At 35.5% G+C, this 12,099-nt stretch overlaps 2 protein-coding genes across 3 annotated transcripts; one reads left to right on the top strand and one right to left on the bottom strand.

Moving 5' to 3' along the window:
• Positions 1-387: 387 nt before the first annotated feature.
• LOC105170406 (uncharacterized) lies at positions 388-4,395 on the bottom strand. 2 transcript variants are annotated; one of them, XM_011091158.3, is made up of 5 exons: positions 4,098-4,395; positions 3,215-3,423; positions 2,898-3,010; positions 1,478-2,804; positions 388-1,312 (listed from the first exon to the last, which is right to left on the bottom strand). In XM_011091158.3, the coding sequence occupies exons 2-5, from the start codon at positions 3,375-3,377 to the stop codon at positions 630-632; spliced, it is 2,286 nt and encodes a 761-aa protein (XP_011089460.1). In that variant the 5' UTR covers positions 3,378-3,423; positions 4,098-4,395; the 3' UTR covers positions 388-629. The 2 variants fall into 2 exon arrangements, with proteins under 2 accessions (XP_011089460.1, XP_011089461.1); XM_011091159.3 differs by having other exon boundaries at positions 2,898-2,983.
• A 5,450-nt stretch (positions 4,396-9,845) lies between these two features.
• LOC105170405 (fasciclin-like arabinogalactan protein 4) lies at positions 9,846-11,780 on the top strand. Its single transcript, XM_011091157.3, has one exon. The coding sequence runs from the start codon at positions 9,940-9,942 to the stop codon at positions 11,197-11,199; it is 1,260 nt and encodes a 419-aa protein (XP_011089459.1). The 5' UTR covers positions 9,846-9,939; the 3' UTR covers positions 11,200-11,780.
• Positions 11,781-12,099: the final 319 nt, after the last annotated feature.

Genomic DNA, 12,099 nt, shown 5'->3' with positions numbered 1-12,099 from the left:
TCAAAACTTAAGATGACCTTAAATCTTTATTTATTTCTCCGAATTTCCTAAGTGAAGGAAAATGAACCATTAAATAGTTTCTGACCCCTGTAGGTATTCACAGGGATATGAGAGTGCTGACACGCCACGCCTGCAAGTGTGGATCCAATTGCTCATGCGATCGTTGCAAATGTTGATGATGTAACGATTTAGAACCACAGAAGCTAGCACCGATCATTCAACTCAGAAATATTATGTTGTATTCATCGTCTCTTGAGAAAAACTGTGTCTACTTTCTGAATCTTGTATATATACCTCTTGTTTCTTGGTGGACAAAAATGTGAATATGGAGCTCAATCAAAGAGTCGAGCTTAAGAGAGAGAGAGTGAATCGATTGGTGACATCAGATGAAGAGAAAACACAATAAATAGTTGAACTATCCGGCATCATATTTACACGACACAGAGTGAAAATTAAATGCTCGTCGGAGGGAGCACACTTAACGTGATCTATATCCATATATGATCTAAACTATCCCTCAGCAAAAACCGTATTGTGCTATTTACACAAAGAATCCAGAACAAAATTTCATGTGAAGACCTAAGCCAGGGGAGCAAGAAAAGGGCCTCTAAATATGCAACTTAGTAAACTCAGGAAAATATTACCTCTTCCAAGAGTTCATTAAACATCATTTCTTCAACGTCAAGTGCCACACACTCGGATTCCAGCTGGAGGTTCATCCAGCTGCGGTCATGATACAGGTCATGAGCCGCAATACAATCTAGGGACTGCTTTTCATCTGGCTTCAAATTCAGCAGCATGCCAGCTCTTGTGCTGACCTCCTCGATAATGTGGCTTCCCATGGGAAATGGACGGACATGGCAGCTTGACGACAAGGGCTTAGGGTAATATGGGAGTGACATATCATATACCTCAAGTAAAACTTCATCAACTAAATCAAACAGCATTCGATGGTGCCAACAGCCATAGAAGTCTGGCAATCCGGTTAACTGATCTCGTTCATGGGGCCAGCAAGCTTCGACTTTCTCAAATAACTTTGGGCTGAAAAGCTGGTCAGATGTATGCCATGTTACATCAGACAAGTCTCCTGCTATGCCCGATTGATGAAGAAGGTGCCTCACATAATACAAGTCCGAATTGCTCTTCTTGGAATGTCCGCCAAGCATAACACCTTCAGCTACTGTGTCAGGTATTTCACCTTTTTCAGGTTTTAGAGTGATATGGGTTGACGAAGACTTGCTATGGAGGCTTTTGAGATCGTTATAGTCAATTGAAGAATTCAATTCATCAGTAGTGGATCTGGGCTCCAAACCTGAGATGGTAATTAAAAGGGGGGACAAACTATTGATTAATACCCTTGTATTAAGCTTCAAACTTTACTTTGATCGGGAAATTGGACAGTCTAAAACGAATAAATCATAATGCATGGCAGTTAAGCTTCAAAGTATCAATGGTTCGATGAGTAAATGTTAAATACCTTCAGAAATTTGATGGTCTACTTGATAACATTCTGTTTCCTCCAAGCATACATCTGAATCCAAAATGAATCCTTGATCTATAATCTCCTTGGTGACAATGTCTGAATAGTCCAGCTTATCTGCTTCCGCTTTGAGATCATCCAACTTTTCAGTGTTGTCATCGCTTATATGCAACCTTAAGCTTGCATCATCTTCCTTTATTTGCATGCTATTACATCTATGAACTGGTTCATTATGGCATATAGCCTCAGCATTTGCATTTAGAGGCACATTTTCTCTATCGTCCTTAAGGAGAGCTGAACTCCTGTCATTTTCTGTTACAGTTGAGCCATTTCCAGAGAGATCATCACCCAATACCTCAAAATCTGAATTAGAATAATAAGAATCAACATTAGATAGAGAGCCTATCCTTCTGAAGAATACTGTAGCAGGTCCATATTCATTTGCTAATTTCAAGCTGTTAGAAGGTTTCAACTTGGTGTCCATTCGGAAACTGTTCTCAAACAGCTGAGTATATTTATACATTGATTCATTCAAAGACGAACTTCTGCGATGAGAACGTTTTCTGATATCATCTTCCTCGTGTTTTTCACCAATGCTATTGATTATATTTTCGGCCTTTATATCTTGATGTGAAATGCCATTACTTTCATCATCATCAGCTAGTTCACCTGATCTTCTACCCAAATAATCTGAATGAGCCAACCTGGAGGCTTGATTAGCAGCATGAGATTTGTCTTCTCTGGGGAATGACCAAACTTCTCTCTGTTTGTTTTCAAGTTTAATGGGCTTAAGTTTTCTGCTCCGTGACAATTCAGCCAATGGGAAGGATCTTGATTTGCCAAATTTTGCTTTTGAATTCAAACCCAATGCGCTATGGGAGAAATTAACAAAGCTCTCATCAGCATCTTGTAAGTGTCTTATAAGCAACTCCTTGTCTACCTTGAATATCTCCAGAAGATCAGAGTCCTCTTTAGTATCATGTCTCGCTGTATCCATGGGGCTGTACATATCAGATTTTCCTCTGCTTGCCTCTTGATTTCCAGCAGCCTTCATTTGAGTAGTATCTAGTGATTGGGTGGCAAGACTCTCCACATTCCTCGGGAGGAAAAGGATTCGGTGTTTGGAATCCTTGTGTATTTTACCAAAGCCGTCAGCCAGAGATTCCATGTGGTGTATGGAATAAGTTCTCTGCAAATTTGATTTGAAAGAAAAGCCTTCTTCTCCTTGTACATTCTCACTGTCCTTAGAGATCTCTTCGGCAATCAATGCTTTTATGCGTGCTTTGAGAGATCGCTTCTTGGTTGCCCGAGATCTTTTAGTACTCTGATCAACCAAATAAATTTGGGAATTAGTTCTTGAGTCTGTAGAACCAGTTCAATATCCTGATATGTTGAGTTATCAATAACACGAACTTACGATGTATGAACTCTCTTTCTCACTCAAAAGCTTTTCTGCTTCATGAGCATCATGGCGATGTATATATGCAGCGGGAGTCCAATCGCCTGATGACAACCGATGTAGAAAACCATCTGAGAAATGTAGAAGAGGAATCAAACAGTTCTCTTTCTTTTGTCATCCATATTACAATCAACTCACTTTGGAATCTTTTTGAATATAGGATTCCCTCATACCATATTGACCGACCACACAAGCATCAAATAAGTACTGATCAAATAGTGAACGACAAAGCATGAGATACAAGACAAAAAAAAGATGCTCAAACAACGGCTTACATTGATTATGTCTTCGGTCTTCATGTTTGTGGTGTTGGATCATCTTCCTCACGTTAAACTGCCAATGATGATAGTTCAACACATGGACTAATCCCCACATGCAGCCCGGCTGCTTACTATGTGAATCATCATTTGCATGCTTAAACCAGAAATGTTTTCCCATTTACCAAATCCTTTCAAACTGCTACCGATAATCAATTCTTTCCAACCTGTCCAAAATACACGATCACATACATAAACCAATACCAAATGAATGAAAATGTTGCAGTTCATGCAAGGTAAAGGAGAATTACTTGGTATGGGATAAATTTCCTGCTGTGTTTCTTACATTTTAGACCTCAAAAGATTCATTTCTATGTAATCATAAGTAGTTTTGTTTGTTCCAGTAAATTTCTTACGTCTTTGCTAAGCATATCTCAGAATTTACCCTAAGCAGACAACCCCAAAGTACCAGCTGATCAGTCTTACACAAAAACTAGAAAGTCTGTTTCAGATATCTTTTCCAAGGAAAAAAAGCACGAACATCATCATAAAAGAATTACATTTTTTTACCAAAAAATCTCATGATTCTCAGCTCTCAATCAGGTAATCAACCTCTTCGATTGGAACTATTCTCAAGAAAACCACATAAACAGAGAGCAGTCAAGAAAACCAGTTCCAGAATAAAAAATTACACAAAGAACAAAACAAAAATCCTTCTTTTGAAACACAAAAATTCAACTCTAAACAACAAAGATTAAACATAAGACCAAGAATTGAAAACACACACACGCACACAAACACAAACACAAAGCTGATACTGATGGAACACTGAACTGTCAGAAAAAACCCATCACCAAAAACTTCAAACTCAAAGAAAATCAGAGAAAAAAATTTATCTTACCTTATGGGCTGTTGGGAAAAAAGAGAGAAAGCAGGTCCAAGTTTAGATCTTTTTGAATAAGCATGCAAGAAGTTATCAAGCTTGGCGGGTAGACGAGAGAAAATATAACTAGAATAGCAGACAAGAATTGTGCATAAATAGTATAAATTTATTGTTGTGTAAATGCATCTGCTTTAACGTATACGATAAACAAGACTCGGAAAGAGAAAGAGGGTTGATGCTCCTCTCCTCTCTCCTCTCTCTCTAGAAAACGACCGGTAGAAGAAGGCAGGCGCCAACACTTTACCCCGTCAACCCCTCCAATGACTACTGACTATGTAAATAATAATGAAGGAAATTTTCTTATTAACTTCATAGTTCTTGACATTTCTATAATTCTCAGTTTAAAATTTTATATTTTAAATTATTATTTTTATATTTTTTAAATATATTTTTTTTTATCTTGTATTTTGGCTTATCAATTAATTTTATGTGTACTAAATTTACATTGTTTATGCAAGATTATTGCTCCTAGTTGTAATATAAAATATACTTCCTATAATTAAGTTTAATTACACAAATACTTATTATTGTTTTGCAAAATTATAAGAACAGTCCTAGAAGGCTTGACCATATAAATTATCTCCAGGGTGCCGATTTAAGTTTTGGGGGGTTGTCATTATAAATTATAATTACAGTCATGGGATATGTACTTATAATTTTGTAAAGAAATATTTATATAATTAAATTTAATCTAAAGAGTATCAACATCGTTTATCCTGTAAAATAACTTCATCTGTATTAAAGATGAAAAAGACTATGATAGTTGTGATGTTACACCCTCCTACAAAAAATCAACAAATGTGATCTAAAATTGACTTACGAATTATCTTTATAATTATCGATAAAAAAAAATACTATAAGTATCTTGAATCTGAATCCAAGACCTCAGCAGTATAAGCCTAAATTTTGTTGTGTAAGGTAGAACTAATCCGTTGTCAATGATTACTTTTCACGCAACAATATTTCTTCTCGTAAGAATTGCATGGATGCTCAAGGAACCCTATTACATGCACACCACATGTATAAAAATTCCTTTTAAAAATAACAGATAATGTAATTTTTATAAACGTAGTGTGTATATATTAAATAAAATTAAAAAAAAAAAAAAAAAAAAGCAATCAGCAGAAAAGCTGAGTGCAAAATGAGAAGTTGTATAGAGAAAATCAAGAGCCTTAAAATATAGTAGTAGCAGTAGAAGTAATAGTTAGTTGGAGGATAACAGTTGGTGGTGCAAATAAAAGGTATGAAGAGTAGGTGATCAAATGAAAGTCAATTGAGACAGTTGTGTTGATGGATTAAGGGAAAGGAGAGTCAGACCAACTAACCTTACTTGTCTTTATCTCATCTCATGCTCCCACAAAAACAATATTATTTATAAGGTTTGGTAAGTAATAAGAGAGTGTTTGGATGAGTTTTTGCTTTTATATGAATTCTAATTTATAAAAATAATAAAATAAAATTTTGTAATGTAAACAAAACTTGAGAGTGCTTTGTAGAAAATTGTGAGAATTAAAATTCAAGGTATTAGGACAAATCACTTTTAAGTGTAACGTACTATAAAAGAAAATGTATTTCCTACATTACTTATGTATAGAATTCAAAAATCATGATACATTAATACTATTATAATAATCAAATAAATTGATGTAAAAGTGTACATATTGACTACTGTTAAAAATACTTGCTATGGTCCTTAATTATAACAAAAATTCATATATATCGTAATAGCATCACCAGTTTCATTATAAAAAGATTCCATTTTTATTACAATAGGGGTGGCGAGCAAGGAAAATTGAGTTTGAGATCAGGTTGTTTCTTTAAAAAGAGATGATGTCAATTTAACTAAACGTTAACTATGAAAGGTTAAAGAAGACAAAATGGGAGAGAATAGGTAGTGGGATGAGTTGAATACAAAAGTCAAGCCAACCATACATCTGTCTAACCGAGGCTTCTCTCCCAGGGGTTACGCAATCTTAGAAATTCCATTTAGGCAGCCCCTCCACTTATTTTAAATTAATTAAATTATGTATGTAGATTTAAGTCATAGTAATAATGACTTTTATTTAATCAGGATAATTATATATACGGAAAATACCAACAGCTGTTGGATAATTATCTATATCATATTGCAAACTAAATTCTGTAGATACACTTGCATAAAAGACTTTTCGATTTACACAAAAATTTACAAGGCATACACAAATATCATATACTTAAATTAAATGATATGGATGGTGTAAAGCAGGTAAAACCAATATAAAGATTTGTGAAGTGTTAAAACAGAACGGGGATTCACATATTTTATATTAGGTCTAATGAAACTTAGCTCGGGGATCATTGACCTTTTTCTATATATGAACGGCTAAGGTTCTATCACGTGAATTTTTCTGTAACTAACTTAAGTATTAGAGAATTTTTGTTTAAGATCTTTCGATGAACTGAATATGTAATACATATTTAAAAGATATATATTTGAAGGTAAAGAATTGCTTTTTTAATTATAAAAGATATTATATCTATAATTTTATCATTGAATCATTATGGTACAATTATATTTTCAAGAAAATTCGAGAATACTAAGGTTTTTATTTTATTTTACGAGAACATAATCTTGCACTAGAATCAATTAATGCGAAAGCAAAAACCAGTGATTTATAAAGAATTATAATCCAATCTCAACACAAAATTGATTAGTCAAATTAATTCTGGTTCCGCCACCAACCCAACAAATGCAACGTGTCTCTTCTGCTTTAGGTTGCCAGCCAAATCCGACCACCTGCAAAATGAAAGATTTTCACCTAATCATCGAATTAAATTTTATTACATCTTTTATTTTAATTAATATATATTAATTAAAATAAAATATATAATATAATTTACAAAAAAAATTGATCCGTGGAATCATAAATTTTAGGGATAATTACATTTACAATCCCTGACATATGGTCTATCTACACAAACCATCCCTATTTTTCACATAATTATAGAAACTACCCCTGACAGTCAAAAAATAAGGGTAGTTTGTGTAATGATACTAACATCTTGAAGGAGTTTGTTTGTAATTTTTCAAAAAAGTAAGGAGTGCTTTGTGTAAGTGATATTAAAATTTTGGTGGATGTATGTGTAATTATGTAAAAAATAAGGATGATTTGTATAAATAAACTATAGGTCAATGAGTATAAATATAATTATCTCTAAGATTTACTATATTGGATAATTGTGATTAAGACAACATTTTATCTTAATCTTAATATATAGTTAGTGATGATGAATGCCTTGGAAGGTGAGTGGGTTATGGGTCTGAGCTTTCAACGTCTAGACCCCACCCATAAAACGTTTTACCATTTCAAAGTTTCGTTTGACAACTTTCTTTAAGCGCAAGTCCTCAATGGAACTTTCAAATATGAATGTCTCATTACGCAGTCAAGACTCTGGGACTGGGACACTGTTTCTAGAGCCTTCAACCTCAAGCCCTTTTTCCTTGCTTTTGAAAGATACAAAGCCAAAAATAAAGATAGCGTGTGTGTGTGTGTTTTAGGTCTTTTTATACGTTTCATCTGATGTTTTGTATTAGTATGGGATAAATATAGATAAGTTGGGTCAAGACTCACACTCAACTGTGTGTTTTGAAAAAATACAAGCAAATATATATATTTTTTGTCGCTTTTCGAATAATAGAAAGTTGAAAATTAGTACAACCATTGTTCCTTTTTCTCCCGATATTTTCTTCCTTCTTTCTTGATATTTTCATACTTGAATGCATGTTCTGTCGTCAGGGAACATAAACTCTATTGCATGAAACTTTTATTTAAATTATTGAATGTTTTGTGAATTGCGATCAATCAAAATGAATTTGTTTCACCACATCAAAAGAGTTAAATATATTAAATATTAAATACTTATTATTTTTAATAATTTAAATTTTTAGATGATATGATGATTTAAAATTGGAAAAACCACACTTCCCACCCCATACAATAGAGGGAGGGGAGTGCACCTACAATTCCGAGCTCTACGGGCTAAGCATATTTTCTCTTGCAATTCAAAATTTTGTGTGTCAAATTCTTTCTCCTTCTCTTTTATCTTTCCTTCTCCCATGTTCTCCAAGAGGGTGCTCAATAGTATTTGGATAATTTTAAGATATTTCAACTAAAATTAATATTTTTGTATTATCAAATAATAATAGTAAAAAATTCATATAAATTGGACGGATTTAATTTTTTTGGAAAATATCTTTCCAATACTAACAAAACTTGTAAGAAACAAACTAAGAATAGAAAAGCTTTGTTTTCAAGAAATTAATTAACTATGTACAAATATATGAACGAGACACACAAACAAATATAACGTAACAATTTTATTTCCTTCACATTTATAACATACCATCATCTATCCAGAAAGGGGGAAAAGACAAAAAAGAAAAGCCATAGTAATGAGATGGGCTTGCTCACAACTTTATTATGCAATAACTCTCAACATATTATAATTATAAACAATAATAATAGATGGTATCATGGTAAAGTTTTGTACAAGAAAAGGGACAACAAAATAGCACTTAAGGTTGGAGGCTAAACACTCACCTATGTAGTCAAAAGAACAAATGGGCTGAGCGCAGCCTTCTTCCTGAAACTGGGCCGAAGATACTAACACTAAGCCCCAAAAGGACCTCATCTTCAATTTTGAGCAAATTTAGAGCAACGCTTGAATGTTGAATCTCCCTAGTGCCTATGCCCTCTCTCTACTCAAGCTGTCGTAGTAAAAGCTTCTATTTTTATGATGGAAAGAATTGTATACAAAATTATAATTTTAAATTGTACTGAAAGTTAGAAGTGTTAAATAAAAAAAAAGTGAAAACGGAAAATTGAAGTTGGAAAGTTTGATTGAAAAAAGAAATTTAATACTTGTATTGTTACGTGGAATATGATCGATGTTTGATTATATGAAATATTTTCTAGTTTTATTTTGTATGAATTTAATACTTTTGTTCGAAATATATATTTCATTAGGGAGATAGGTCTTAGTATTTATAAACTGTTCAAACTCTTAGTTTGTAATCGACGTATAATATGTGTTTATATTATCAGCCCCAAACTAAAGGCTTGGGAGATCTCATGACCATAGATGGCGCCAAATAATTCGGCATGGGACGCTAGTGGTGCCTGTTAGGCAAAGTATTGTCTATTCTGACTTTGTATAAACTTCATAATTTTATTTAAACAAATGCACATAGCGAAGGAGAAAATACTTTTGATAATATATATATGCATCCTACATTAATTACAAACGATAAATTTAAGGGACTTGTAAGCTCCAATATCATTTTTTTGTAATTTTACACTTTTTTAATATAAAATTATTAAATTCTTACTAAATAGTAGTAAAATAATACATCATGAAATATAACACACATTATATCATGTGAAAATTATATTCTTATAATGTTAAGAATCTCGATTTTGTCAATTAAATTAAACCGCCATATGCCGATTTAATCATGAAAAACAGTGTTAGGTACCCAACTCTCTTTAATATATCAAGAATGATTATTGGATGAGTCATGTGCCCTCATAACACCAATCTGGTTTCCCCATTATAAAATTCAACTTTTAATCACTAAAATTCACAATTTCATATGTGGTCAACAATATTCATTCCAAAAACACCTATCATATTATTATTACACACACACCCCTTCCCCCCCCCCCCCCCCAACCCACTCCCCATCACCATCAACTCACATTCACTCCCTTTCTTCACTCCCATCTCACTCCCACTCCCACTCCCACAGAAACACACAGAAATGGCTAACCCAACCTCCTTTTCCAACTTTACCCCTCTCCCATTCCTCTATTTACTCCTCCTTTCTTTCCGTCCTCTCCCCATTTCCTCCCTCAACATCACCGATCTCCTCTCCTCCTACCCTGATCTCTCCGACTTCACATCCCTCCTCGCCACCACCGCCGTCGCCGCCGATCTCTCCGCCCGCTCCTCCATTACCCTCCTAGCCGTCCCCAACGCCTTTCTCCGCACCGCCTCCGCCGAGCCCCGCGCCTCCTCCACCAACCTTGCCGATGTCCTCCGTTACCATGTCCTCCTCGAGTACTTGTCCTTGTCCGACCTCCGCCGCCTGCCTCCCACCGGAAAACTTGTTACTACACTCTTCCAAACCACCGGACGTGCGGCCGCGAATTCAGGCTCCGTGAATATCACTTTCGACTCGTCCTCCGCTACCGTCACTTTCCACTCCCCCGCCTCCAACGCTACGCTGCTGTCCTTGATTAAAACCCTACCCTACAACATATCGATACTGTCGCTTAATTCTCTGTTAATTCCTTACAATCTTGATCTCATGGCTTCCGAAACTCGCCCTCCGCTGGGGCTCAACATCACCAAAGCTCTAATAGACGGCCATAATTTCAATGTAGCGGCGTCGATGCTTGCCGCCTCGGGGGTGGTTTCGGAATTCGAAGCCGATGAGGCCGGCGCAGGGATAACCCTCTTTGTCCCCACGGATGAAGCATTTGCCGATCTGCCTTCATCTGTCAAGTTTCAGTCGTTACCAGCTGATAAAAAGGCGGTTGTGTTGAGATCTCACGTCCTCCATTCTTACTATACACTGGGTTCCCTCCAGGCGATTGTGAACCCGGTGTACCCCACATTAGCCACGGAGCAAAACGGCGCAGGTAGTTTTACCGTGAACATTTCTCGTGTTAACGGGTCAGTGGCGATTGATACTGGAATAGTACAGGCTTCAATTACGCAAACGGTTTTCGATCAGAACCCGGTGTCCATATTTGGGGTGTCTAAAGTGTTGCTTCCTAGAGAGTTTTTTGGGAGGGATCCAATTGAGGTGAACAAGCCTGGCGACGGTGGTAGAGCCATGGCTAGTGCTCAGCCGCCAGATATTGCCCTGTCACCCAGGAATTCTCCTGGTCCTCCAAGTCGTCTATCCTCGCCGCCGGGTCTGGAACTGCGGTCGGGGGCGGCGGGTGAGGCAGTGGGAGTGTTAAGAATACCTTTGGGCTGGTTGTGTACAGTATTGTGTTTTCTACTGCTATAGCTATGAGATTGGTTCTTCAGTTGGAATCGTATCAATTTTTTGTAACACGGAGAAGGGAACTTGATGCTAAGAAGGCAGCCATTTTTCTACTGGATTCATCCCTCATGGAGGTAATCTGAAAATACAAGAAGTAAGAGAGAGAAGAAGAATCGTTCGAACTTGTGTTTATCTGCGAGTAATTTAGGCGAGAGCATACTTATTCGAGATTGATAATTAAATTGTTATGATTATGATTTCTGGGATCTGCATTCCTCTTTTTTTTTTTCCTTCTTTTTCTTGGGGTAAAATGCATTCTTGTTTGTTGTAAAGAACTTGAAGTTTTTTAACTTATTTTCTGTAAAATATAGTGACCAATTTTGCTGTACAAGCCAGTGTAGAACCACATTCAGGTACTGGTACTTTGCCTTTCTGTTCCATTTAATAGATTGCTGGAAAAGCTATGAAGTTGATTGTGTACGATTGTAGTGAATGGCCTTAAAGTTCTCTGTAATCCCAGAACCAAAGAGAAGTTTCTCTTTTGGGAAATGTAAATTCATTGATGAAATGGTGATACAAAACTTACCTAAGGGCTTGCATCATCATCCTATTGCAGTTCATCTCTGTTGGAACAGTTGGTACATTTTTATCTATCATGTCCCTGCCTGTTTCTCTCATTTGTCCATTTTCTCACTTCTTTTTCGTTTAGATTTTTTGCTCTTTCTATTTTGTGTGTGAAAGTCTATTTCTTTAAAATTGATTTTTAGAGGAAACAGATTTAGAATATTTAGGAGGGCAAATATCTTGAAATTGGAGTCAGAATATAAATTATGTATTTAACTCAAGAATTAATGTTAAACATTAATAAACTAAGTAATTAGATTCGACTAGAAGTTTCTTTTAATACTATTTTTCATTCTTTAT

Source organism: Sesamum indicum, linkage group LG9, assembly GCF_026168435.1.
Source record: "Sesamum indicum cultivar Baizhima isolate 11 linkage group LG9, ASM2616843v1, whole genome shotgun sequence".
Lineage (NCBI taxonomy): Eukaryota > Viridiplantae > Streptophyta > Magnoliopsida > Lamiales > Pedaliaceae > Sesamum > Sesamum indicum.
This window is presented reverse-complemented; position numbering and strand designations above follow the sequence as displayed.